The following is an 11,527-nucleotide window of genomic DNA, read 5'->3' as shown; positions in this document are numbered from 1 at the left end:
AAAAAAAAGTTTTTCGACGGGCGGGGGGGGACCATCAAAAACAAATAATTTAGGGGGGGGCGTAAAAAAAAAAAAAAACCCCCAGAAAGATTTATTTTCGTTTTTTTTCCCCCCCCGGTCTACAAAATTTCCAAAAGGGGAAAAAAGGGGCCAAACCCCCCCTCACCAATTTTACCCCCCACCCCCCCCTTTTGTTTTAAAAAGGGGGAAAAAAAGTTTCGCCCCCCCCCTTGGTTTTTTTTCATTTTTAACAATTTTTTTTCGGGGGGGGGGGGGGGGGGGGGGGGGAACCTTGTCGGACATAATTTAAAATAGCGAAGATTTTGTTTGGAATTGTTTTTTAGATTTTGAGTGCATTTAGGAAAACCACCAGCTGTGGAAAAAAAAACTGTAATTATAAAATAAAAATTAGTAAATATATAATAAGTATAAATTTTAAATAATAATTTTAATAAAATTATTAAAAATATAATAAATTTTTTATTATATAAATAAAAAATTATATTAACATATCTTTCAAAATACAACATCTATTATTTACTAAATATTTTAGTATTGTAATTTTTAAAATACAGTTACCCAATCTCAATATCAAACGTACTTATTTTTTTTTTTTTTGGGTAAAACTTACCTCACATTTATTTGCAATTTACTATTTTTTTCATAAAATCGAGTTGCTTCCATTTTTCTTTAGTTGCAAATTAATTCCAGTGTGGGTCCCACGTCAACTTGACAATAATTACATGTAAATCGTGTGGGTCCCACATTGAAAAGAGAATGAAACGGATTTTTCCTGTGGGTCCCATAAGAGAAAGAAAATTAGAAATGAAATTGGCCATACTGCTGACCGATCGAAAGGAACAAGTGAAAAAATTTCTAGAACACAAAATATGGGCTTTCAGGCCCGGATGAGAAAACCTGGACTGGGCCCAGAGTTTCACATAACCATTTCACTCCTTAATCCTTTTATTAAGCATAGGTTTATGGTGGGTAAAGACTTCGTAGTGTAAAGAAAATGACCCGTTAACTAAAATTACAAATGGCGCTCCCAGATTTTGAATATCTCAGTAAATCTCCCAAAAAGTAAATGAATAAATAAATAAATAAATAAATAATAGGGTCGGTCGATGGGTTCAATTTCTCACAACCCATTTTCTCATCAAATAGAATTCCCATGGACACATGAAATCAACTACATTAATATGTTAAACGATACTGACTGACACACACCATCCATTATCATGACCCTGATTGACTTTATTTATTCCTCGCGAAAATTAACGTCACTCGCTCCCTGCGCAATTAAGAAACCCTAATATCACCATTGACTAACTCCATCCTCCAAGTTGACAATTTGCTTCATCATCATTTTCTGCACTTTTGTCTTCTTTCAATTTTATCAAACTTCCCTTTAAGCGTTTTCAGTTCAGTGCTTGACTTTGCTTCGAAATTAACCCAACGTCGACCTCTTTGTCCGATGCTACCAACTTTTTCTTTTTATTTTTTTGGGTTTTTGGTTTTTGGTTTCTTTAATTTCTTTTCAAAGATTGTCCTTTTTTTGAATACCAAAAGTCGTCTTTGAAATTTCTTCCCTTCTTGAAAAATATTCGCGACAAAGATGTTTTTGTTGTCGCGCGTCCGCCTGTCTGTTGAGAAATTGCAAAAAAAAAAAGGTAGATTTTGTATTTATAATACATTTCCATGTTGATGTATAATTTCAACCATTTGAAGGCGATACCTACTCCCAAGTGCTTTTCTATTTATTAATTCAAATGAAATCTTACTCCTATTTCCATTAGCGTTAATTTTAGTGAATTCTCAGTATATATATATATATATCCATTTAAGCAATGCATGATTTTGAGTGTTTATAGTCAAATGTTTCTAGAACCAAAGGCCATATGCAAGTTTAAATATGTAGTTGTTCTTGGCATCGATATGTTAATGGTTAATAATTCGTGAATAGAATAATATTGGAGCTTAATTAATTATATTAAAAGAATGAAGACAAATTGAAGGTAGAGAGAATGTTAAATAATTTTCCGTGGGTTTAGTTAGTCAACTAAAAAGGGGTCCTTCATGGTCGGCGAAACCATGGGAGGACATCGATCAACAGTCACCCACCAATGTTTAGCATATATATCGTTATCATATCATAACTTTAATTCATTATTATATGCTTAATCTAGCTAGAGTATGCATGTCTCATTTGAATATGTTAAATTTGAACACACTTGTTATCACAAATTGAACTTATTATAATGGGATTATTTTGTTGTTATTAGTTATGTTCCTTGGGTTAATTAATGGGGCCAAACTCCATATATATATATATAATATCATTTCTAATGCTCTTTTTTTTTTTTTTTTCAGTTTCAACAAGGACAAATATATAATTATGGGAAAAGGATAGTCACAACTCAAGATTTGGAAAAATGATCATACAAATTCATAAGTTTTCAACAAGAAAAAAAAAAATTTTTTTTTACTATAATATCCTTTGAATATGTTAGCTAAAAAAATTAATTTTAAGACTTTTTAATAAATACAATATAATACATGTAATTTAATTTGTCTAGCAGATTAATAATATAAAAATATTTTTTTAAAATATGAAATAATTTAAAACTATATAGTATTATATTTATTTTAATAATATATATTTATTTATTAAAATATTTAAATAAATATTTTGGTTAATTAAATAGATTTTACAAGTAATTTAATATATCTCACATATTGATAATATTAAAATAATTTTATAAGATTTTGAAAATAATTTAAATTTTATAATTTATTTTTAATATTATATTTCTATTTATTATAAAATCTAGTTTAATATAATAAGAATATATCTAGTAGATTGTAACTGATTTAAAATATTTTTTAAATGTCAAAATTATTTTTAAAATGTACATGTTATTGCATTAATTTTAACATTATATTTCTATTTATTATAAAATATTAGAATCATTTTGTTGGATTAATAGGGTTAAAATATATTATGATAAGAAAATGAGACTTAATGTCCCTTGTTGAAAGATTAAATATATACATAATTATTTTATCAAACTTTGGAGGTATGGGGAACTTAATATCCTTTCCCTAAACATATTTACGAAACGTACGTCATTCTTCTTTTTGGCAGCAGCTGCAATATTTTGTTTGCAGATTAATTCTAAGTAGAAAATATACAAAGAAATATTGTAAAAATCTTTGAACATCATGTAATAAGCACGTGGGGTCACAAATAATTCCACTTCCTCTACTTTTTCATTACAAGAGTCAACAGCCACTAAAACAACAGAGAATGACAGCACTTAATTATGTGGTTTAAAGTTGCAATAAAAAGGGGATTCAGTATAAACGGTCTTTTTAACATTATAAATGCAGGATCGATAGTTGCGGAGCACAATTCTTATATATATATATATATATATTTGTCTGAATCACGAGGTAGTCTTGAGTGGGTCTCAATTGTGAGAGATATTTTTAAGCCCGTACCACAATCCAAACTAATCCTTGCTTGCACTGGATCGACTCGTAAAAAGTAAAGTGCTGGTTAAAGTGATGACTCCATACGAGAACGGGGCTTAAACTCCTGACCTCTCTTAAAAAGTGAGAGTATCGAACCACTCACACCAACTAACTTTAGTTGAGCACAATTCCTATTGATGATTAGAGAACCAACAATTAAATCATTCAACTTCGTCTGAACTCAAAATTCATATAGAATCATTTACAATGATTTTGTTTTACCGTTTAATCCCCTACAATTTCTGTTAAGTGTAACTATTGATGATGGTCCCTCATGTTAAACCTTCATTTCAAAGAGTCATTAAGCACTTACTAATATTATTCTTTCTTGGCATAAAAGGTTTACAAAGAAAACGCGTTCAATTAACTTTTGCGGGTCTTCATCACATAATTATAACCTTCTATTCTTGATAATCAACTTTCATGCAAGTGGTGCAGACGCAGCAGTCAATGAGAAAATTCAAAAAAAAAGAAAGAAAGAAAGAAAGAAAGAAAAGCAGAAGATGAAAATTGAGACTCAGAGAGTATTTTCGTTGCTGCCGCTTGTTGCAATAAACGCACCGCGTGGGTCCTTTTTATTGATTAGTCTTTGGTCCTTACCCACACGTTGGGGCCTGGGGGGCTTTATCTTCAATCTTTATACGAAAGCATCGTTAATCCCGCAGTACCCTTTTGTTGATTCTTGTTTCCCTGATATGATTATATCATATGGCTTTGTAATTAATATCGTGGAGGCTATGACGTAACAAAGACATTTTGATTATTCATAATCAACCAAATCTTCTTGTAAATTGCATGCATGTATTTACTTTTTTTTTTTTTTAATTTCTTTCTTTGAAATAAGGTTTAGCTTTGAATATGTTAAGTTCAACATGCATGGCTGACAAATTAGGTACGTATATAAAGAAGAATAACAATATTTTAATTAAGTTATTAAATTGCAACCGTACTTTAGTTAAGTACTTAATAAAAGACTTGGCCCTAGGGCTCTGCCGACCACCGGCGTGTTACACATTTGACTATATATAATTTATATATATATATATATATATATATATATATATATATATATATATTTTGTTGATCCTATATACAGTCTATCTAGGTATCTATAAGAATTAACAGTCATACCTTAGCCTTAGAGAAGGATGTTGTTGTCATATTGTTTTTTATGTCGTTCATTCAACTGCTTACCATAAATGAATATTGTATTTATCTCGTATTTTCTTCGAAACGGGATTAAAGAAAATCAAAGCTCCCAGCCCTCTCAATAAATAATTGAAAAGGAACCATTGAACTACAATTTTCATTTATGTGATATGTTATTGGATAAGAGTGAGCAACGAGGTTCCAAGAAAATGAAGTTGGAGAGAGAAAGAGGTTCTGGGATTTATTAAATATGGTTGGTTAAATAATCTAGAAGATGATTTGAATATATTAAAGTGGGTCACGAATGGATGTTTCATATTATAAAAACATGCGTATGCTTCTTCTTCGATATAAAAAATGAATTGAGGGATATTAAGATGAGTAGCTGATAATTATCTTTTAGTTAATTGTCGAAATTGAAAGTTTGAGTCTCTTTGTTTTTTTGTAATGATCCAATTATATCTGAATTTTGAAGCATTAAATATCTTTCGTTGACTTTAATTCGATAGTGTCAAGATAAATTCTAAAATTTTTTTTATACATTCACTTATAACTTTTATTATTAAGCTATGAATATGTTACAACTGATCTATAATAGAGTACGAATTTCAACTTCACACATACAGTGATAAATATTAAAAAAATTTATTATAATTTTAATTATATGATTATAAATAAATGTTTTATTTTAGAGCGGTTCTAAAATAATCGGACTCTTATTACTAATATTATTCTAAAATATGTAGACTTGTATTGGCGTCCTATTTTATAAAAGTTACCAAAAAAATGACGTATGATTTATTTTTTTTCCCAAAAAAACAAAAAGAGTGGGTCCGCAATGTAATTATGGAAATGAAGAAGGGCATTTGAATAATAGGGGAGTTGTATAAAGTGTGGCAGCTATTAAATTAGATTCTCAGAAGCAGGGGACGACTGACTAACAGCCGGGTACTTACAAAAACATGAGCTGAGATTTAGATTAAGATTACATATCTGTGCGTCTTTGTCGGTCTCAACTCCCAACTCTCAACTTTGAAACTGCTTTCAAGGCAAAGCCTAAAGGTATGCCAAAGCTCAATATCTCATGATTCCCCTTTTACTTCCTTCTTCCTTTTCATTTTTAGCTGACTGGTATTAATTTCTGCATGTTTCTTCTTTCTACTCTGTTTTTTATTTTATTTTATTTGAATACAACTTCTGCATGATCATGAAGATGATGATGCGGGTGTGTTTTGATAATCTGAGGTGGTGATTTTGTAGCTCTCTGTTTTATTTGAGCTGAAAGTTACTATATTTTGCGGTGAAAGCAGTTATTTATTTTTTAGCTGAAATTTTTTTTCATGAGGTGATTCTTTATTCATATGCTTTTGATAGTTTCATTTATCTGATGATGCGTTACTTTTATAGCTGTGGTTTTCTTGATGGGATGGATGCTGGTTGAGGATGATTTTGTCTCTCAATCACACTTTCATCACATGGAAGATTTGTATCTAATATCTTCTCTTTGCTAGTTTGTGATTAGATTTTGAATCCAATAGCCAGTCTTTTATGATAATTGTAGTGATATTTGAAACGGAATTGGTCATCTGCAACTAAGAGTGAGTGAATTTCTCATCTGGGTTAGTTTATCCACCGTGTGATCATATGCAATCGCCCGGATCCATCGATGGTAACACCAAGAAAAAATTAAGAGAACGATTTAAGCCTATGGCCGCATTTCAGTTTATGTTAGTCATAACCAACATGTTATCAACTTATCATGTGGAATTTCCTGCATGTCTGATGATGATGGAGTTTCATTACTAGAGTAACCAAGATTTGTCATCCTCAAAAGCTGTCTTATCTGTGCTTTTGAGAACGATTTTGCTTGAACTTTCCTGGTTTGCATTGAGCCACACTTCATATTTTGTTGCTCTATATCAAGGAATTAGTGTTTCCCAATGCAGTTTTCGCGGATGCATAAGATGTCAGATGGAACTCAGAAGTTCTATGACCAGCCTGTGCAAAAGCTGGCCTCCAAAAATTGGCCTCCCCATCAGAACATAGACCACCAGCCATCCTCTGATGACAGCAACGAACGAGCACGCCTATCAGTAGATACTTTTGAACAGTACTGCACCCTTGAGTCATCCTCTGGTACAGGCAGTCACGGTGCTCCTAATTCTCCATCCACTGCCAGTTTCTCACCTGAAAAAACCCAAGTTTCTTGGCCAAACCAGCAGTCATATTCCTCAGAATTGTATCAGTCGCCTGATCATACCTGTGGCTCACCTGTAAGTGGGTCTTGTATAACACAAAATGAAAATGATCTGAGGCACAAACTGCGAGAATTGGAAACCGTTATGCTGGGACCTGATTTGGATACCCCTGCCATGTACAATGTTACCAGCCCAAAGGAAGACCAAATCTCATCAGAATCAGAGAGGTGGAAGTGTTTGGTAGAGATAATCTCCAGAGGGGATCTGAAAGAGTTACTTTGTGCTTGTGCAAAGGCTATAGAGAATAATGATATGTACGCAGCTGAAAGTTTGATGGCAGAATCACGACAGATGGTGTCAGTTTCTGGTGATCCTATCCAACGTTTAGGAGCCTACATGTTGGAAGGACTCATTGCAAGGTTGTCCTCGTCAGGAAGTTCTATCTACAAAGCCCTGAGATGCAAAGAGCCTGCCAGTGCTGAGCTCCTATCTTACATGCATTTACTGTATGAGATCTGTCCATACTTCAAGTTTGGATATATGTCAGCAAATGGGGCAATTGCTGAAGCCATGAAGGACGAAAATAAAATCCACATAATCGATTTTCTAATTGCTCAAGGCAGCCAGTGGATCATACTTATTATGGCTCTCGCTTCTCGTCCTGGAGGGCCCCCACACATTCGAATTACAGGCATTGATGATTCTACAGCAGCTTATGCTCGCGGGGGAGGACTTGAAATTGTGGGTCAGAGACTATCAAAGCTCGCAGACTTATATAAGGTGCCTTTTGAGTTCAATGCTGCTGCAATTTCTGGTTCTGAGGTTCAACTTGAAAACCTTGAAGTTCGACCTGGTGAAGCCCTTGCCGTGAATTTTTCCATGATGCTCCATCACATGCCGGATGAAAGTGTGAGCATCCAGAATCATCGAGACAGACTCCTGAGGCTGGTAAAAGGCTTGTCTCCTAAGGTGGTGACACTTGTTGAGCAGGAAGCCAACACTAATACTGCCCCATTTTTTCACCGTTTCCTTGAAACGATGAATCACTATGGCGCTATCTTTGATTCAATTGATGTTGCTCTGCCAAGAGATAGCAAGGACCGAATCAATGTGGAGCAGCACTGCTTGGCACGCGAGATTGTCAACCTTATAGCATGCGAAGGAGCTGAGAGAGTGGAACGCCATGAGCCTTTTGGCAAGTGGAGATCGCGTTTTATAATGGCTGGGTTTACACCCTATCCATTGAGCCCTTTTGTGAATGCAACCATCAAAACTCTGCTGGAAAACTACAATGACAACTACACACTTGAAGAGAGGGATGGAGCGCTCTTTCTTGGCTGGAAAAATCAAGCTATAATTGTTTCCTCTGCATGGAGGTGAAGATCCAATGTCAATCAACGCATATCCATGGTTCTGCGGCTGGAAAAATGAGGTAGAATCTTTGAGAATGTGTCATGCTTTTTCGAGTTTAACTCAGTTACAATGTTGTACTATTATAGATAATCCTTTACTAATAAGTTAGCTGTTCTTCCCCCAAACCCATCCAAAATAATGTGTCTGGTAGCTAGCTTCCCTTGCAATATTGCATTTGGTTCACTGTAATAGTTGATGATAATTGTAGCTTGGCAAGTGTACGAGTTCCTAAGCATGTAGCGTTATGTTGATGCTAATTGTTAGTGAGATCAAACATCTCTTGTTTTGTCTCTCCATTGAATCAACAGATATACTAGTTGGCAAACAGCAAGCTTTTCCAAACAGATTGAATAATATTCTTCTTCCACAGATGAAGAATTTGCACTTCCTCCAATCTAAAATCAGCTGGTGGGGCTGTCGACATGCCAAATAATCAATTCTTATGTAGATTCTTTGATAATCAACTTTGTAAATAATCTGGTAAAAGTGGTTGGAAAAATCAAGATTATATGAGAATTACTTTTTAAATCATTTGTATTACATGCTTAATAAACTAATGATTAATATTTAATTTGTTGCCTGACCAAAATGGTAACCGAATTATTATTATAAATTTAATTTCATATTTATTTAGAATTAAAAAAGGTAAGAAATTTATGTGTTTAGTAATGAATGAACAAATTTGATGATCAAAACTCAATAATAATATCAGATTATGCAATAATCTTTCAAACATATCAGGCCGATTGCAGCTTAATTTGTATTTCTTTTCAGAATAATTTAATTGATCGCTGCTGGTGGTTGACATATACATGCACATATAAACATAGTCAAGTAAAGACTACGACAAAGCAGGGCAGTACTGCAGCAGATGGAATTTTAACAATCCAAGTCTCCTATGTTGAAACGCAGTCCACTTGTAAACGAATCACACTCTTCGTATGCTCCGTCATCAACCATATCACCGACTCTGCCGGCAATTGTCCCGCAAACTATCGCAGCCCTTTTCACCCTATTAGTCAAGGCAACCATGGGGTCCCACAGTTCCTCGCTATTGGTACTTGCGTGTCAAAATTTGATTTAGAACATTCTGCAGGCTCGACAGAAGGGATCTCTGCAAAGCTCGGACACTCGTGCTTCTTGGATGTCTCTTGCGTTGCTCATACTCATCATGGGCCTTCTTCTTCACCTTCCCCTGGCGTTTCTCAAGCCGTTCTAGTATTAATACCCTTTTGATCTTCCTTGGATGCTCTGAAGCATCCAACTATCCCTTTTGGAAGATTGTTTCAATAATTTTTCCTAGATGGATGTCCGACGTTAATCTCTGTATAAAACGGCAAGCTGGTGATCAGCAAGATTTATTCCTTAAAAGGATATTCAAGTTTGCATTATAGAGACAATTGTGCAAAGCCTTAAAGTTCAAGCACACAAATCCACGCCTAATATATTGAGAACACAATGATAACATCTAGCGCTTCTAGCAAGGTAATCATTAAAGCTTCGTTGATGCAATTTAGAAAGAGCAATGCTATCGGCACGGTCTAATTTGTACAAATGGTGGTTACCCCATAATTCATTGAGGTTGATCCCGAAGTTACTGTCTATTCTGTAGCAGTAGTCTCTATTCATTCACCGCTACAGAATGAACTGTCCTTTCTTTTGTGGGACAGATTTCGCTAATACGGATAGACCAGAAATCATCTTTGAAAGCATACTTCAAGAATCGGTATGAATGGTTTATGGTTGAATGAATACATGACTTGATCTGCATTACCAAATTTTACTTAATAAGTCGATTTCAAAATTTAAAATATATAATATTATAAATAATTATGCTTGTTTGGCCCTCCTATTTTATTGAGTAATTAAGTTGATGAATTAACTTTTAATTTAAACTCATTATGTTAAACTTGCCATAAAACCTTTCAGTTCTTGGATGGTGTGACCTGAAAAGCACTTCATTTGTTCTCAGACGGACTGGTCCGGAAAGCACTATAGATACCGTATTTCCTGCAGCTTCAATATTTGTCCTCGGATGCTTATGGTTGCCCCTGAAAAGCACTTCATGCAAAGAAATTTCTGCTTGCGGTAGCTCATGATCATCATCATCATGATCATGATCATCATCATCATCATCTTGAGTTCTACAAGCGTTTGCGTAGCTCCATAGCTTGCTACCAACATCTGTCAACTTACTTGTTGTACACGTGATATTCTCCTTCGAGTTTAACCAAATGCCGTGCCCCTGCATCTCTCTCTGGTCAGTTTCTCTGTCTCTTTGAAGATTCAATCCGCTAATCATTATAGCCAGCTTGCATGCCATAAATAAGATTTACTATTTTTAGACATATTATTTATTTATCTTTAATAGAAGAGTATGATAGAGTTACAATTATTTTGTACAAAATGAATATGTATAAATTGATGTAATACGAGGAGATTGATTTTTCTATTATTATTGTCAATAAAATCATGTTATGTGTATTGTTGATGCAAAATCTTTGCTCAATGTACAGCAATTGATTTGTGTTTCGGACTTTTTTTTAAATCGTGTTCTGTGGCTTATTTTTTCCCTTGAGGCGAGTGTCTTAAATTACGTATTTCATTGTCGTTAATTGTTCTGCAAAAAGAAACAATTATCAAAGGGTGTCGGAGTTACCGGCAATAATCCTCTGACGCTCAAGTCAGCCTTTTAAATTTGATTGTAGAGAGAGAATTTAGAGAGAGGGACATCATTTCCTTACCCTTTTTTTCTCTTACCTTCAAATGGGGAGTCTTGGTCTTTATATAGGCAATTTGATCCATGAGGTGGAGGTGTCATCATGACACGCGTCATTGTCTTAGTGACAAGTGTCTGCAAAACTCATGCATAAAGACACATGTCATTATGTGTCAAGCTTGTTCATGACAAGTAATCTTTGGACATTTGTCATGTTTTTAGGCTGTTAACATTTAATGGACTTTAACTTAAATTCGGCACTTATATTGATTCCTTACAAAGAGAATTGATTTTGCAATATTTTGCCCGTAAGCGCATTTCGTAAAATGCATATTTTTGTCCATATGCGCATTTCGTAGCATGTATATTTGCCTGTAGGCGCATTTCGTAGAATGTATATTTGCCCGCAGGCGCATTTTGTAGAATGTGTATTTGCCCGGAGACGCATTCCGTAGAATGTGTATTTGTCCGGAGGCGCATTCCGTAGAATGTATATTTGCCCGTAGGCGCA

General features: G+C 34.3%; 2 protein-coding genes across 3 annotated transcripts; one reads left to right on the top strand and one right to left on the bottom strand.

Annotated features, from left to right (window-relative positions):
- Nucleotides 1-5,611: 5,611 nt before the first annotated feature.
- LOC18055283 (scarecrow-like transcription factor PAT1) lies at nt 5,612-8,573 on the top strand. Of its 2 annotated transcripts, XM_006452457.2 has the most exons (2): nt 5,612-5,748; nt 6,633-8,573. In XM_006452457.2, the coding sequence occupies exon 2, from the start codon at nt 6,642-6,644 to the stop codon at nt 8,262-8,264; it is 1,623 nt and encodes a 540-aa protein (XP_006452520.1). In that variant the 5' UTR covers nt 5,612-5,748; nt 6,633-6,641; the 3' UTR covers nt 8,265-8,573. The 2 variants fall into 2 exon arrangements, with proteins under 2 accessions (XP_006452520.1, XP_024033408.1); XM_024177640.1 differs by lacking the exon at nt 5,612-5,748 and having other exon boundaries at nt 6,627-8,573.
- Nucleotides 8,574-8,978: 405 nt separating this feature from the next.
- On the bottom strand, nt 8,979-10,635 carry LOC112095819. Its single transcript, XM_024178202.1, has 2 exons — nt 10,220-10,635; nt 8,979-9,621 (listed from the first exon to the last, which is right to left on the bottom strand). The coding sequence occupies exons 1-2, from the start codon at nt 10,618-10,620 to the stop codon at nt 9,615-9,617; spliced, it is 408 nt and encodes a 135-aa protein (XP_024033970.1). The 5' UTR covers nt 10,621-10,635; the 3' UTR covers nt 8,979-9,614.
- Nucleotides 10,636-11,527: the final 892 nt, after the last annotated feature.

Source organism: Citrus clementina, unplaced genomic scaffold (genome assembly GCF_000493195.1).
Source record: "Citrus clementina cultivar Clemenules unplaced genomic scaffold, Citrus_clementina_v1.0 scaffold_1, whole genome shotgun sequence".
NCBI lineage: Eukaryota > Viridiplantae > Streptophyta > Magnoliopsida > Sapindales > Rutaceae > Citrus > Citrus x clementina.
Note: the sequence above shows the minus strand (reverse complement) of the source record. Positions and strands in the feature narration are given on the sequence as shown.

Bases quoted from the DNA above. Each gene is read 5' to 3' on its own strand.
- LOC18055283 (XM_024177640.1), top strand. From the start codon at position 6,627: ATGCAGTTTTCGCGGATGCATAAGATGTCAGATGGAACTCAGAAGTTC.
- LOC112095819 (XM_024178202.1), bottom strand. From the start codon at position 10,620: ATGGCATGCAAGCTGGCTATAATGATTAGCGGATTGAATCTTCAAAGA.